Raw genomic sequence first — 15,378 nt, 5'->3', positions numbered from 1 at the left:
CCACACATGAGACACAAGAGAGGAAACCCACACATCAATGACCATCCCCACGAAACCTGTCACAGCTGTCTAAATAAACAACCTAATGTGCGGCCAGCAGAGACAGGGCCAGGATCAATGGGAGTTCAAACAAAACGATGCACAAAATCGTCTGGGTGTTCCTACAGATGACAATGGCACCTATGTATACTTAGCTTTCAAACCTCCCCTCTTAAAAACTGTCTGTGGTGCTGACATGCGTTTGCCTTTCTTTCCTTTGAGCTTCTTTCTAACAACAAAACATACAATGGTAGTTAAGAAATGTTCATGAACCAGGCACTGGGAAGTCACACCTATAATCCTACCTACTCAGGAGGCTGAGATCTGAAGATCTCAGTTCAAAGCCACCCCGGGCAGGAAAGTCCATGAAACATATCATCTGCAATTAACCAGTAAAAGCTGGAAGTGGACATGTGGCTTGAATGGTAGAGTGCCAACCTTGAGCATAAAAAGCCAAAATGGGAGTATGAAGTCCTGAGCTCAAGCCTCAGCACCAACATAAAACCAAAACCAAATGGTAAATTACAAAAAGAAAGAATAGTTGCCACTCTACTGCTTGACTCACACCTCCAGTCCAGTATTTTTACTGGTAAATTGGAGATAAGAGTCTCACAACCCCCTAGGTCTCAAACTTTTGCATAGCTGGGATTATAAGTATGAGCCACCAATGCCAGGCTTAAAACAAATAGTAATTATGAAGCATTTTACAAGACTTGATCCAATGGGTAGAGCCTGGCAAGGGCAAGGTCCTGGGTTCAAACACAAAGACCACCCAAGTGTTTGTCATAAAGTGTCATTCCACCAGAAAACATGCATTCTAACTGCTGTTTTCCCCTGGGTCTCAGCTCTGGCTCAGTTCCTTCACAGATGCATGTGGCTCTCTGATGGCTGCTCTCTGATTCCTTCTCTCTTTTATTTATTTATTTTGAGTCCTTTTTTCCTTCCTCCCATCTTCCTGCCACCCTCTCTCTCTCTCCGTACTTGTCTCTGCCAAATTGGGGGGGGGGTGTTCACTGCTCCTACTTCCACTCCCTCGCTCCCCTGAGATTCCACACAGCTCTAGCCTCAGCCACTACCCACTGCTGGATGGTTGTCAATCCACCCAGGACTTCTGTTATTGTGAGAAGTCCCCACTGAGGCCGATCCAGCCCACTTTCTGCCATGCATTGCACTTGACCTTATGCTCCAGCCCACTCCTCCCTCAGAGCTTCCTGTCATTGCTTAGATGTGAACACCTCTTCCATTACATTTGCTCTCCATCTCTCTCCTCTATAGGCTGTGTATGTGAACATGAAGCATCTCAGTTTGTCTGTGCCGCCCTTGTCTGCACTCAGGACAGAGCAGGCACTCAGTTTTCATTGAGGCAAGGAAGAGTAGCCTGACCATCCTTTCACTCATCTGGTGTTACAGATTTTCTTTGACATTTCCCTATAATTGTTCCCACTTTGGTATTTAGGGCTAAGCAGGTACTCTACTACTTGAGCCATGTCTCCCAAGCTCTTTTTTGTTTGGAGATAGGGTCTTGTATTTTTGCCTAGGTTCAACTTTGAACTATAATCTTTCTTATATTTCCCTGTAGCTGAATTATAGGTATGAGCTGCCAAACCTGGCCTTCCCCTTGATTGTTATAATTAGTTACCATGCTACTCTATTTCCCCTCCCCTGTTTTTTCATTTTTCTGTAGCTACCTGATTATCTCCTTCCTTCCTTCCTTCCTTCCTTCCTTGCTCCCTCCCTCCCTCCCTCCCTTCCCCTCTCTTTCTATCCTTCGCTTCCTTCCTTCTTTTGGAGATAGGAACTTGTTATGTAGCCCCAACTGGCCTTAAACTAATAATCCTTCTGTTTTAGCCTCCCAAGTGCTGGAATTCCAGGTATACATCACTGATGGCTCTGAGTATTTCTCAGCTTCTCTTTGGGAACACTGCCCCAGCACCCCACTTTACATCTGTGTTCCAGTTCTCTCCCAGTTAGTATTTTCAGAGAGGAGTATGCTTCAGGTCTACCTACAGTGATAAGAGTGTCCCTCAAAAAGTGGCATGGGGCCCTCTGTCCATTGTTGGGGTCTGGTTCACACTGGGGTGAGTCCAGGAACCGAGAGGATGCGTGAGGCAAGGGTCTGTCCATGGCAGCCAGCACAGCTCAGAGCTCAGTAGCCTCCCCTACTGGTGCTTGAGGTCAGCTTTCATTCCAAGGAACCCTGGGATGAGCTTGAACCAAGGCTATTGTGACCCAGTGAGGGAAAGAACTCCATTCCTCCAGGACAGAGACTTTACGGGTCTCTGCTATGGTCTTAAGATGCACCCCCTCCACCAAGCCTTCTTTACCTCACCATCATCTGACCCCAAACTTTCCTTCCACTATCCCAGATATCGTTCCCTTCCCCAACTTTCCATGACAGTGATTGACTCTTTAAAGCACCCCTCCTTCAAGAAGCAAACTCATGTATTGTTATTTTTCTAAATAAAACTAAACACTGAGCACTGACCAGAGAGCACTGTGTGCTGACTGGAGCATAGGCAAAATAGGTATAGAGAGAGGTTTTGTTAAAAGATCTAGGAGGAAGCTCAGCACCTGTGATTCACGCCTGTAATCCTACTACTCAGGAGGCTGAGATCTGAGAATCGTGATTCAAAGCTAGCCCAGGCAGGCTGTGACTCTTATTTCCAATTAACCAGCAAACAATCAGCAGTGATTCAAGTGGTTGAGTCCTAGCCTTGAGCAAAAAACCTAAGAAACAGTGCTTGACCTTGAATTCAAGCATTCAAGCCCCAGTAATTGGGGAGGGGGAGTGAACTCTAGGAGTTTTTCCATTGCTTGCTTGGCCAACATGGGAACATAGGTTCTCCAAGGAAAATGAAACATTTTTCTTAAAAACCTATCCATGCCTTAAAAACAAAAGCCTCTCACCTCTCTCTCTCTCCTCCCCCCGCACCTTTTTTTTTGCCAGTCTTGGGGCTTGAACTCAAAGCCTGAACACTGTCCTTGATTTTTCCTCAAGGTTAGTTCTACCACTTGAGCCACAGCACCACTTCTGGCGTTTCCTATATATGTGGTACTGAGGAATCAAATCCAGGTCTTTGTGCATGCTAGGCAAGCACTCTTACCAATAGGCCAAACTCCCAGCCCCACAATCCCCTTTTGTTAGACAGAAGAGGCTCAGGGGTTAGAATGATGGGCTGGTACAAAGTCCTGCGTCCCTGATCCAGCAGGAGTGAAAGTGAGCAGGCCGACCTTGGCTGACCTTGGCAATAGCAGTGTAGTTCCCACACTGCAGTGTGTAGCTCGGCAGCAGGATGGTCTGTCTGTGAGTGTGGATGCCGCCAGGGAGGACAACAAAAGACCTCTGGGAATCCAGAAAGTACCAGGTATAAGAAAGACCTTGAGAGAGGTCACAGTGGACAGGAGCTTCAAATGTCACTTCCAGTTTCAGGGGCTGAGACCGCCATATCTGAGGATCAACCAGAGAAGATGTCCTATTATATGCCCTTCATGTACAATGCTACTGTAAGTAATTAGAGACACTCGAGAAGAAATCTTCCATTACGTGTTTGCAAAACTGTAGGGGAAGCCTATAGACCCATGCCTCATGCACCTTTATGTAGACTTTATACTTCCTGTCATGCTGTCCTTTCAAGTTCATTTTGCCTTACCCCAACCTTTGAAAATATACCTGTGGCCTCCCTCAGCACCAGGCCTGGCAGTACTCAGTTGAGGATTTACCCTCGGTATGGATAATCTAGGCCAGAGGACCTCAGAATGGAGATTCTGCTTTGCACCTGCAAGGCAGCATTTCACGCTGGGCTCCTGGTAGAGGGTTTTCTTCTTGAAATTTCCATTAAAGTTAAGCTGGAAATCACTCCTGCTAAGTGAAGTGGGATTTTAAGAAACACTGGGACTCATTGTAAGGAGAATTTTGATTCTGGTTTGCTCTTTTTTTTTTTGCCAGTCCTGGGCTTGAGCTCAGGGCCTGAGCACTGTCCTTGGACTTTCTCAAGGCTAGAGCTCTACCACTTAAGCCTCAGCACCATTTCCGGCTTTTTTCTACGTATGTGGTATCAAGGAATCGAACCCGGGTCTTCGTGCATGCTAGGCAAGCACTTTAACCAGTAGGCCAGACTCCCGGCCCTGGTTTGCTCTTTTTTTGGTACAAGTCATGGGGGCCTAGGCACTGTCACTGAGGTTTTTTGTTGTTGTTGTTGTTGTTATTTTTTGTTTGTTTGTTTGTCTGAAGGTTAGTGCTTTGCTTCTTGAGCCACAGCTCTACTTCTGGCTTTTTCTGAGTAGTTTATTCAAGAGAAGAGTCTCACAGACTTCCCTGAGTTTAAACCATTTAATTATTTCTAAATTATTTTTACGGTTTCCACTTTGAATATGATACCATTTAAAAACTTTTTTGTGGGGCGGGGAGTTTGGCCTAGTGGTAGAGTGTTTGCCTAGCATGCATGAAGACCCGGGTTCAATTCCTCGGAACCACATACATAGAAAAAAAGCCAGAAATGGTGCTGAGGCTCAAGTGGTAGAGCTCTAGCCTTAAGAAAGTCCAAGGACAGTGCCCAGGCCCTGAGCTCAAGCTCAGGACTGGCAAAAAACAACAACAACTTTTTTGCACCAAATTGTTATGTGCTACAGCCAATTATAATACTGAGATGATTATAATGCTGATCATTGTAATACTAATTATTATCTCATTGACGATACTAAACGTTAAAAATATATAATGCCCTGTGGGGATGAAAGCTGAGTCTGAGTGTTTTTTTTTTTTTTTTTTTTTTGCTGGTCCTGGGCTTGGGCTCAGGGCCTGAGCCCTGTCCTTGGACTTTCTCAAGGCTAGAGCTCTACCACTTTAGGCTCAGCACCACTTACAGCTTTTTTTTTGGTATGTATGTGGTACCAAGGAATCGAACCCGGGTCTTCACGCATGCTAGGCAAGCACTTTAACCACTAGGCCAAACTCCCGGCCCTGAGTCTGAGTCTTAAGACATGGGGTGCACAGCTAGATAGTGGCGTAGCCTACCCAGGTCCTGACCTGTCCCTCAGCCTTATGCATGCTGGTAACACTCCTTCAGAAACACAAAGAACACACAGAAAGGTGTGCCAACACATCTTTGCCAAATGAACCCTTGCCAGGTGCTTGTGGCTCATGCCTGTAATCCTAGCTAAGACCGGAGGATCTTGGTTCAAGCCAGCCTGCTCAGCAAAGTCCATGAGATTCTTATCTGCAATTAATCACAGAAAAAGCTGGAATTGATGCTGTAGTTCAAGAGGTAGCATGCTAATCTTGGGCAAGAAAGAGATTAGGGACAGAGCTCAGGCCCTGAGTTCAAGCCCCAGAACCAACCCAACACACACACACACACACACACACACACACACACACACACACACACACACACACACTCACTCACTTAAAATGTGATGATGTCTATCTATGTCCTCTGAGCAAAGCCAAGATTCCAGGTAGAGCCTCTGGCCCTGGGCCTGTTGTGTTCTACCCAGCTACAGAGTTCCATTGAGTTCTTGGAATTTGGGATACAACACCTTGCCTAGTGAAGCAGAGCTGCCTGATAACAACACTGGCATTTAAAGCTAGGGGCCCAGTGTGGGGGTGAGGGAGGCTTGTGTGGATCAGGCCTGGAGCTCTTGGCACCCTCAGCCAGCCTGGGGCAAAGGAGTGTGCTTCTTGATTCCCTCGGCAAATTCTGTGGTGCAGGCCACTCACAGGGCCCAGCAGCTGCTCTTGGGGCTTCCTGCCTTCCATAGAAAGCATTCTGACACCTCCCCCAAAATGTTTTGTATCAAAGACATCAAAATGAACATCAGAAAAATTTAAAAGCAATCCTACTTTTCCTAACCTATCATTTGTGCTCAACAAATAACTGGTTATTTAACTCACTTTTATTTTTGTGCCAGTCCTGAGGCTTGAACTTAGGGCTGTCCTTGAGTTTCTTTGCTCAGTGTTGGCAATCTACTACTTCTCGATTTTTTCTGTGATTAATTCTCTAATTAAGAGTGTCACAGACTTTCCTACCAGGCTGGCTTTGAACTGTTATCCTCAGATCTCAGCCTCCTGAGTAACTAAGATTACAGGCCTGAGCCACTGGCTCAGCTTTTTGATGAGTTAATTGGATATAAGAATCTCATGATATTTCCTGCCCAGGCTGGCTTCAAATCATGATCCTCAAATCTCAGCCTCCTGGCTAGCTAGTATTATAAGGTGTGAGCCACCAGCACCTGGTTAATATTATTTAACTTTATAGTTTCACGCTTTCCTTTTTCTTTAAAACATTTTTGATCACTGTGCAAGGGAAAAAACCTAAACCCTTCAGTGAGCTGTGCTGGACCCCAGAGTCTCACAGGCAGATAAAGGGCCTTTTCACACACACAAGAAACCAGCCTCTCCCCTCATCCAGGCTCCAGGCTGGGGTGAGCCTGTCCCTCAGCCCCCAAAGCAGCCCAGCCCCTCCAAAGCCCTTACAGTGGCTCCTTTGAAGCTGAACTCCACAAAGCCCCCTTCATAACCCACAGAGCCCTGGTCCCAGTACTGGGTTAGATTGGGAGGCCCCCAGGCCTGACCCTACCTGGACCTTGGCAGGCTCCATGTTCTTCACAGGGGGCGGCTGGCAGGGCTCCCGCACGATGAAAAGCTGCTTTCTTAGGGCAGCAGAGCTGATGTTATTGAAAGCAAGGACCTCCACTCTGAATTCTCCCTCCCTGGAAGGGGGAAAGCAGACCAATGAGGAGATGGCGCTGGCTGCCCACTGAGTCTCATTCACTCAGCAAGGGCATACTGTGTGGCTCAGTGCCTCTGTGTGTGTGTGTGTGTGTGTGTGTGTGTGTGTGTGTGTGTGTGTACACGTGTGTATGTACGTGTGTGTGTGCGCGCGCGCATGCGTGCACGCATGTACGCACATGCCAGTACTGGGCCTTGAACCCAGGGCCCAGGCTCTGTACCTGAGCTTTGTTGTTCAAGGCTAGTGCTCTACTGTTTTGAGCCACAGACCACTTCTGGCTTTCTGGTGATTAATTGGAGATAAGAGTCTCATGGACTTTCCTAGCTGGGCTAGCTTTGAACTGCTATCCTCAGATCTCACACATATGAGCCACAGGTGCCTGGTTTTTTGCCTGCCTGCCTGCTTGCCTGTCTGTTTTGTAGGGACAGTACTGGGGTTTGGACTCAGGCCTCTCACTTATTAGGCAGGTGCTTACCACGTGAGCCCTGCTTTTTGCTGTAGCTAGTTGTCTTTTGTTTATTTATTTTTTTTAAAGAATTTATTAATGTTGATTTTTACATCATATTTTAAATGACAAGTTTAACAAACAAGTGTTCAAGGAGGGAATCTCTATTTACAATCACTGGGACTTAGTATTTAGAACTTAATCAAAATTAGGCTAAGGGTTTGTATGTCATAGAAACATATTAATTTAAGAAATAAAATATTATGTCTATAGAGTCATAGGTTTTTTATGTCTATATAGTTATGTTTATATTTCCATTATCATGTCCATAGCTTTGGGTATATAGTTATTGAGTCCTCGCTCTTATACTCTCTGGATTTAATAGCCACATATTAAGGATACCATGTGCCTTTTGTTCCTTAGGTCTTGACTTGTCTCACTCTCAACATGGTTGACTTGTCTCACTCTCAACATGTTGACTTGTCTCACTCTCAACATGTTGACTTGTCTCAACATGGTTCGCTCTAGATTCATCCATTTCCCTGTGAATGCCATTATTTTATCTTGTCTGTTGGCTATGTAGAATTCCATTGTTTTGTTTATATTTTTAGAAAAAAAAAAAAAGGTCTCGGGGCCAGGAGTTTGGCCTAGTGGTAGAGTGCTTGCCTAGCATGCACCAAGACAGAGGTTCAATTCCTTGGTACCACATACATAGAAAAAAGCCAGAAGTGGTGCTGTGGCTCAAGTGGTAGAGCTCTAGCCTTGAGAAAACCCAAGGACAGAGCTCAGGCCCTGAGTCCAAGCCCAGGACTGGCAAAATAATAATAATAATAATAATAATAATAATGTCTTATGGTTTTGCCTGGGTTGACCTGGGCCACCTCTCTTATTTGTCCCATCCACATGGCTAAGGTCACAGATGCATATCAATGCACCTAGCTTATTAGTTAATGTGAAGCCTCAACTAGTTTTCTGTTTATTTGTTTGTTTTCTGAGGCTCGGCTCAAATCATGCTCTTTTCTACCTCTGCACCCTGAGTATTTGGGATTATTGGTGTAAGCCACTGTGCCCAGCCCTAATGACCAGAATATTTATTTACTTATTGCCAGTCCTGAGTCTTGCATTCAGGGCCTAGGCACTGTCCTTGAGTTTTCTCAAGGCTTGAGCTCTACCACTTAGGCCACAACACCTCTCTGGCTTTTTCTGTGTATGTGGCACCAAGGAATCAAACCCAGGGTTTCGTGCATGGTAGACAAACATTGTAACAGTAGACAATGCTCCTGACCAGGATCAGACTTCTTGAGGCCTTCTCTTAAGGCCTTACAAAACTCAGGAGATTGAGTTAAGTCCCCAGGTAAACTAGTCCCTGCATTTAGGCCCCGGAATGGTGAGGGGATTTCAGCTGTGGAAAGGTGTTGGGGGGGAGGAGAGGGATATGGAAAGATGACCTGGTAGGGTGTGCTTGACTAAAGAAATACATGCTGACCCAATACTCAAAAATGGGTAATGGTTCAAATAGGCCCAATCAGAACATCAGCGCTTCAAGTTTTGGTGCCAGTCTTAGAGTTTAAATGTAGAACTTGGACACTGTCCCTGAGCACATAAGCTTAAGTGCTCTACTACTTGAGCCACAGGGTTACTTTTGTCTTTTTGGTGATTAACTGAAGATAGAAGTCTCATAGATTTTCATGCCCAAGCTGGTTTTGAACCATGATCCTCAGATCTAAGCTTCCTGAGTAGTTAGGATGACAGGCATGAGTTAGCCAAATTCAAGTTTTCTAGGACTGACTGTCACTTACCGACCTACAGCTTCAGAAAGGAAGGTGGTAGGCCAGACTGAGGATATAGGCTGGGGGTGGTCTCAGCTGGGAGAAGTGTGAGCCATGCATACTCTGTCATTTCTAGAAGCTAGGACAGAGGTCCTGGACCACTGCCGGCTTCTGGGGCTCCAGATCCCTCCCTGCACATATACTAATCCATCAGGCACTCTTGCTCAATTTCTTGTCCACCTAAAAATCCACTTTCAATAGAAATGTTCCCATGGACTTCTCCAGGGATGGACCATTTGGGAGTTCTCATGAAAGGGAGGAGAGACACAGGTGGCTGGACAGTCGTGTATTGGAAGAAACCTGAGGTCATTCCCTGGGGCTGCTGTCCACATAGGCCTTGCCCTCCGGATGGTCATCACACTTAGAAATCCCACTGTGTCAGCACAAAGATGGTTCACAACTGTAATCGTGGCTACTCAGGCAGCTTAAGATTCAAAACTAGCCCTGGGAAAACAAATCCCTAAGACTTTAATCTTCAATTTTTTATCAGCAAAAAGCCAGCACTTGAGATATAATTCAAGTGGTAGAGCATCAGCTTTGAGCAAAAGAGCTAAGCAAGAGCATGAGCCCCTGAGTTCAAGCCTCAGTATGAACACACACACACATACACACACACACACACACAAAAACACATGTGCACACACACACACACACACACACACACAAATGATACGCCTGCATAATATTTGATAATAAGAACAAATGGCTATGTTGCTCTGTTTGTATTATATATGCTATACTTTCTTTAGTTATTTCAGATTGTATGCCTCTACTCTTTAATCTGAAATTGGACAGATATCTGTCAACAGCCCCATGCATCTTAAATTGCATCAAAAGGCCACATTAAATGGTTGAGCTGCACCATCTAGGGGTATATTTGCACATGAACAAAATCAACTAATGTCAGGTTTCTCACATACATTCTATGGTGGGACATGTGCTTGTGTTGTCATAACACTCCAGGTAAACAGTGGGTGATCAATAATGGCTGAAATAAACAAAAGCATTCACACTCTTTCTTCTGATACTGAATCCTTTATATTCTATCCTAAGTACCGTACTTTTTTTTTCTGGTGCCAGTTCTAGGGCTTGAACTCAGTGCCTGGGCACTGCCCCTGAGTTTTTGTGCTCAACTACTTGAGCCACAGCTTCAGTTCCAGCTTTTTGGTGCTTAATTGGAGGTAAGAGTCTCATGGACTTTCCTGCTCATACTGGCTTTGAACCACAATCCTCAGAACTCAGCCTTTCCCTTGTACGAAGCTCCTCCCAAGCCACAGCCATGTCTGATCTGTCTCTATTTAACATATGTCACCTATATCACCTAAGAGGTAGATTGTCAAGAGTGAATCCTTAAGAAATTGGTCCTAGATGCCACCTGCAGCAAGCTACCACCTGCCCCATGTGACTTACCTGCTGTAGATGTGGCTCATAGAGCCACTCCCTGAGCTGACAGTTCCATTCCCAAAGTCCCATCGATACACAACATCTGTGCCAAAGTTGATTCTGTACTCAAACGCCACACTGGTGTTTATCACGGCTGAGGAGGCAGACACGAGCCGATTGGCCACAATTCTTTTCTGTACCCTAATGAGGTGCGGCTCAGAGACCACGCTGCCGATGCTGCTGGAGGCCTTGACTGTCACATGGTACCTGCAAGATGGAGCAGAAGGGCAGGAAAGCCACGTGGGAAGAGAAAAAGACAGAGCTGTGGAGAATCTTCAACAGAAAGGCAGGGGAGGGAGGGTTAATGTGTAGGAATTGTGCAAGTACCCAGTGATTCTGCCTTCTGAGAATCAGGGGAGTTATACTTGGACTCCCCTCTTCAAGCAGGGGGTGAGCGTCCTTCTCAGCTTTGTACACAGGATGCCTCAGAGCGTACTACTGGCTGAGAAGGGATTTGAACTCAGGATCACCAGACTTCAAAGTCCTGTGCCCTGCCGCCTAGAATGTACTAACAGGAAGCAAGTCTTTCTCTCTTGAAATCTTAGGCCTGAGCTCTGTTCAAAGAAGTACTTAGTGGCTTATTACACTACCATGTGACACCCTTAAAATTATTTTGGTAGTTGTGGGACAAACCTTAGGTTGAGTGCTAGCTATATCACCATGGCCACCCTTCTAGACCACTGTATTTACAGACCACTGAGGCAGGTGAAGCCGTCTTCTAATGATTCTGGAAGTGGTTGGCACTGGCAGATCTTCTCCAAAATACCAGAAAGACTCCAGAGGTGTGATTTCTTTGGTAACAGCCATGAAGGTAATGTCTGTGTTTACAGCGAACACAGTTCCATTTGTATAGACAGAGACAGCTGAAATGGGGGTGGAGGGGCAAGCATGTCAACAACAGAAGGGATGGCATTCATCCAGAGAAGTAGCATCTTCACTGTCATTGATTCAAAGACCAAGCAATGGAATACAGTCTCCAGATGTGAGCTTAGGGCTGGACCAAGGAGCAGTTGCAGGACAGCGCAGTGGGTGTGGCCTGGGTTCAAAGGCCTTTCAGGAACAGCTTGAGAGGCAAAATGGCAGCCCCTTTGGAAATTATGCTTGGAAGGGTTTGGAAGGTGGAGCTGCAGATGACTGTGTGGCAGGCCCCCTGCCTTCTCACACCCTGTGTGATTACCCCCCTACACCCCATTCTCATATCCTATGTGGTCACCTCCCCCAACCCTTCTCATACCCTGTGTGGTAGCCTCAGAACCTGTACTTTGGGGGAACAAATTGCAGATAGACATAAGGCCTGCTGAATGGCCCAAGGGTAGGACCTTGGGTAGAACTGACAGCAGAGCCTGTGGTGTTTACTCTTTGGTAATGCCAGCCAACACAAAAGGATGGGAGGGGGTCTTTTCAATCTAGAATTGAAACTAAAACTTACGTTGCATCTCATAACGCACAGGCACACTGAGCCAAGTCTGATGGTCACCCACTTGGGACCGAGAAATAAAGGACACATTGTATGATGAGCTAGGTGAAAAATGATGCATTATAACAGTTCCTAAAGTAAGAAAATATAGAAGAGAAGAATATCCATGAAATAAATGCATTCACTTCTGTCCATATTTTTCATTTTTACCTTCCTGCTTTGAATTCCAATCATTTTGAAATTGTGGAGCATGGGCTCTGAGATAAGACAGACCTGGGGAAAAATACTATATCACAGAATTTCACTCATTAAAGTTTTCTTTAGCTGGGTACTGATGGCTCTCACCTGTAATCCTAACTACTTAGAAGGCTAAGACCTGAAAATTGTAGTTCAAAGCTAGCCCAGGCAGAAATGTCTGTGAGACTCTTATCTCCAGCGAACTATCAAAAAGCCACAAGTAGAGCTGTAGTTCAAATGGTAGAGAACCAGGCTTGACCATAAAAGCTAAGATACAGTGCCCAGTCCCTGAGTTCAAGGCCCAGTAATGGCACCAAGAAAACAATAACAACAGGAAAGAAACAGAAAAGATATAAAACACCTGCAGCAGGTAGGTGTGGGAAAAGTATGCCAAGACGGAAGGAGATGAGAGTTCCTGTCACACTACCATCCCTGGCTTCTCCTGTGGCTGGTCATCTTCCCTTAGCATCCTTCATGCTCATCCACGAGGCTCATCCTGGCTTCCAACTCCTGCCTCATAGAGTCTTTGTCCTCTCAGTGACCCTGAGCTCTCCCTTCTGAAACCTCCCAAGTTTGCCCTTATCTGAGTACTTTGATGTCCTGTCTCCTGTTTTTCATACAGATATGTCAATACCTTCATTAAATTAGCCATTCCTGGATGTTATGACCTTTATAATTTCATGTACATCATAGCATCCTTCTCCAGCAACTATTTTCAGCATGAGGGAAGAATAAATGATGGGAAGAATAAATGATTCAGAACTGTGATAACTTGGATGATATGAATGAGAAATGGAGGAGGAGGGCGGGGGGAACAGCGGGCTCAGGCTGAATTTCTTGCTGAAATCTGATTGCTCAGCCTCCATCCCGGGCCTTACTTTTCTGTTTAAGGTTGGAACCGGCGAAGATGAGGAACTCCCCCTGGTGGACGCTGCTGGAATTCATGAACACCGATACAGCCTCACGCCCAGTCTCCACATAATAAGGGCCAAGCTCCATGTCTGCCCCGTACCACTCACAAACAACAGCTCTGATCTTGTAGACTCCTTCTGGGGAAAAAAAAAAAAAAGAAAAGGGACATTTGATGGACTTTTAGAAAGGCAGAGTCATTAATGGTCAAAGTAGACAATTGGACTAGGGAGCGATCTCACAGCGGATCTTATCTCTCTTCCAGCAGGGCCATTTTCTGGGATTGTGCCAGACCAGTACACTGAGCCCCATGTTCAACATGAAGTTTAATGTTCTTCTGGGTTGAAATCTTCTTTTCTGCAGTACTTGGATTTGAACTTGGAGCCTTATGCTTGCTAAGCAGATGTTCTATCGCTAAGATACTCCTGCAGCTTCAGAAAACTTTTAAACAAGGGCTCAATGTGTTTGCATATTCTGCTTGGCTCTGCAAGTAATATAGCCAGCATTGTGCTGATATTTACAGTATGAAAATAGATAGTGGTTATCTCACAGCTAGGCAAAATATCTAGATGAGATATATCAAAGAATAATTGGAGCAGGATAAAAAATAGCCCTAAACCATTACTCCCTTTCTTTCTCATCCTTAAAATATGCCCATAAGCCAGGTGCCAGACGTTCACTCCTACAATCCTAGCTAATAAGGAAACTGAGATCTGAAAATCATGACTCAAACCCAGATGGGGGAAGAAAAGTCTATTCAATTCAGTTTCCAAAATAACTGGCAAAAAGCAGGTCTGGATTTGGGCATTGGTGGCTTAAACCTATAATCCTAGCTATTGAGATCTAAAGATCATGGTTTGAAGCTAGTCCAGGCAGGAAAGTCTGTAAGACCCTTCAATTAACCACTAAAAAGCCAAAAGTAAAGCTGTGGCTCAAGTAGTGAAACACTAGCCCTGAGCACAAAAGCTCAAGGACAGTGCCCAGGGCCTGAATTCAAGTCCTAGTACTGGCATGCAAAGAACAGTGCTGGAGGTATGGCTGAAGTGGTACAGCACCAGCCATGAAAGCAAGCTGAGTGAGTTCTAAGGCCCTGAGTTCAAAGGTGTGTGTGTGTGTGTGTGTGTGTGTGTGTGTGTGTGTGTGTGTGTGTGTATGAATACATATCTTTGTGGCTCTTCACACTAAGTGATGGATTCTTTCTATTTTTGAGTTGATGCTATCTTGTGGTCAATGGTCAATTGATTTACAAGGTATTGGTATATCAGAGTTTGTTCTTTCTTGCTTGTCTCAGGACCTGTCATTGCTACCAAATGAAGTAGACTTGTCTGGTCTCCCAGAAAATGAGATACATTCTTGAATTGTCCTATAGGAGCTCTTCCAGAGGGCCATCGGGCTGATCAATAGCTGGCTCATAGATCTATGAATGAGCACACTGGAACCAGCCCAGACCCAAGGAACTCGCAGCAAAACTGTGAACTTAAAACATAGTTTTGTTTAAGGCATTAGGTTTAGGGTGACATAATGACAGATTACTAACATAATCTCACAACACAGGGAACCTTTAGCAATTCTCTAACCTAATTTCTAAATGTTAGGTGATTCCTGGTGTATCCTATTGCTGGATGTGATGAGATGCCTGTCATTCTTCTACCAGAGGATTCCAACACAGGCAGATATCATCCAGTCGCTCTCCTGGAAGAAACTGAGAGTCTATCTCAAAAATAACCAACAAGGGCCAGGAGTTTGGCCCAGTAGTAGAGTGCCTACCTCGCATGCACAAAGACCCATGTTTAATTCCTCGGTACCACATACATAGAAAAAGCCAGAAGTGGTGCGGTGGCTCAGGGTGGAACACTAGCCTTGAGGAAAGTCCAAGGACAGTGCTCAGGCCCTGAACTGAAGCCCAGGACTGGAAAAAAAAATAACCAACAAAGAAAGGGCTGGAGGCATGGCCCAGTGGTGTAAGTATTTGCCTATGAAGTGCAAAACTTTGAATAGTACTAGTACAAAAGAAAGAAAAGGAAGGAAAGAAGGAAGGAGGGAGGGAGGGAGGGAGAGAAAGGAAGGGCTAACAGACTGAGATGAAGCATGCCGAGCTAAGGGCTTACCCCAGCCCCAAACAGCACATGTACATGACCCACCATGTTGGAAGGCCACTATGTGTCATACCTCTCCTGTGCTGGTGGGTGGCTGTCACCATCACTGACTTGGTCATGTTGCAGAGCCTCATTTCAGCTGGAGAATGGTCCCCCAAATCTACCAGCAGACAGAAGTCCACTCCAGAAACCACATGAACACAGAACCCAAGGGTTGGAGGTGTCTGATGGT

General features: G+C 45.4%; 1 protein-coding gene across 1 annotated transcript in view; it reads right to left on the bottom strand.

Annotated features, from left to right (window-relative positions):
- The window catches only part of LOC150039226 (polycystin-1-like protein 1), an 88,127-nt gene extending 72,847 nt beyond the window's left edge, over positions 1-15,280 (bottom strand). The window contains exons 1-7 of the mRNA XM_090327942.1: positions 15,220-15,280; positions 13,020-13,190; positions 11,917-12,036; positions 11,182-11,350; positions 10,455-10,694; positions 6,618-6,750; positions 3,281-3,487 (exon numbers count right to left, since the gene is read on the bottom strand). Coding sequence (XP_090184068.1) covers positions 3,281-3,487; positions 6,618-6,750; positions 10,455-10,694; positions 11,182-11,350; positions 11,917-12,036; positions 13,020-13,190; positions 15,220-15,280 — 1,101 coding nt within the window. The remainder of the gene's footprint in view (positions 1-3,280; positions 3,488-6,617; positions 6,751-10,454; positions 10,695-11,181; positions 11,351-11,916; positions 12,037-13,019; positions 13,191-15,219) is intronic.
- Between the last annotated feature and the right edge of the window lie 98 nt (positions 15,281-15,378).

This window comes from Megascapheus bottae, unplaced genomic scaffold (genome assembly GCF_031878675.1).
Source record: "Megascapheus bottae isolate mThoBot1 unplaced genomic scaffold, mThoBot2.hap1 HAP1_SCAFFOLD_77, whole genome shotgun sequence".
NCBI classification, from domain to species: domain Eukaryota; kingdom Metazoa; phylum Chordata; class Mammalia; order Rodentia; family Geomyidae; genus Megascapheus; species Megascapheus bottae.
Note: the sequence above shows the minus strand (reverse complement) of the source record. Positions and strands in the feature narration are given on the sequence as shown.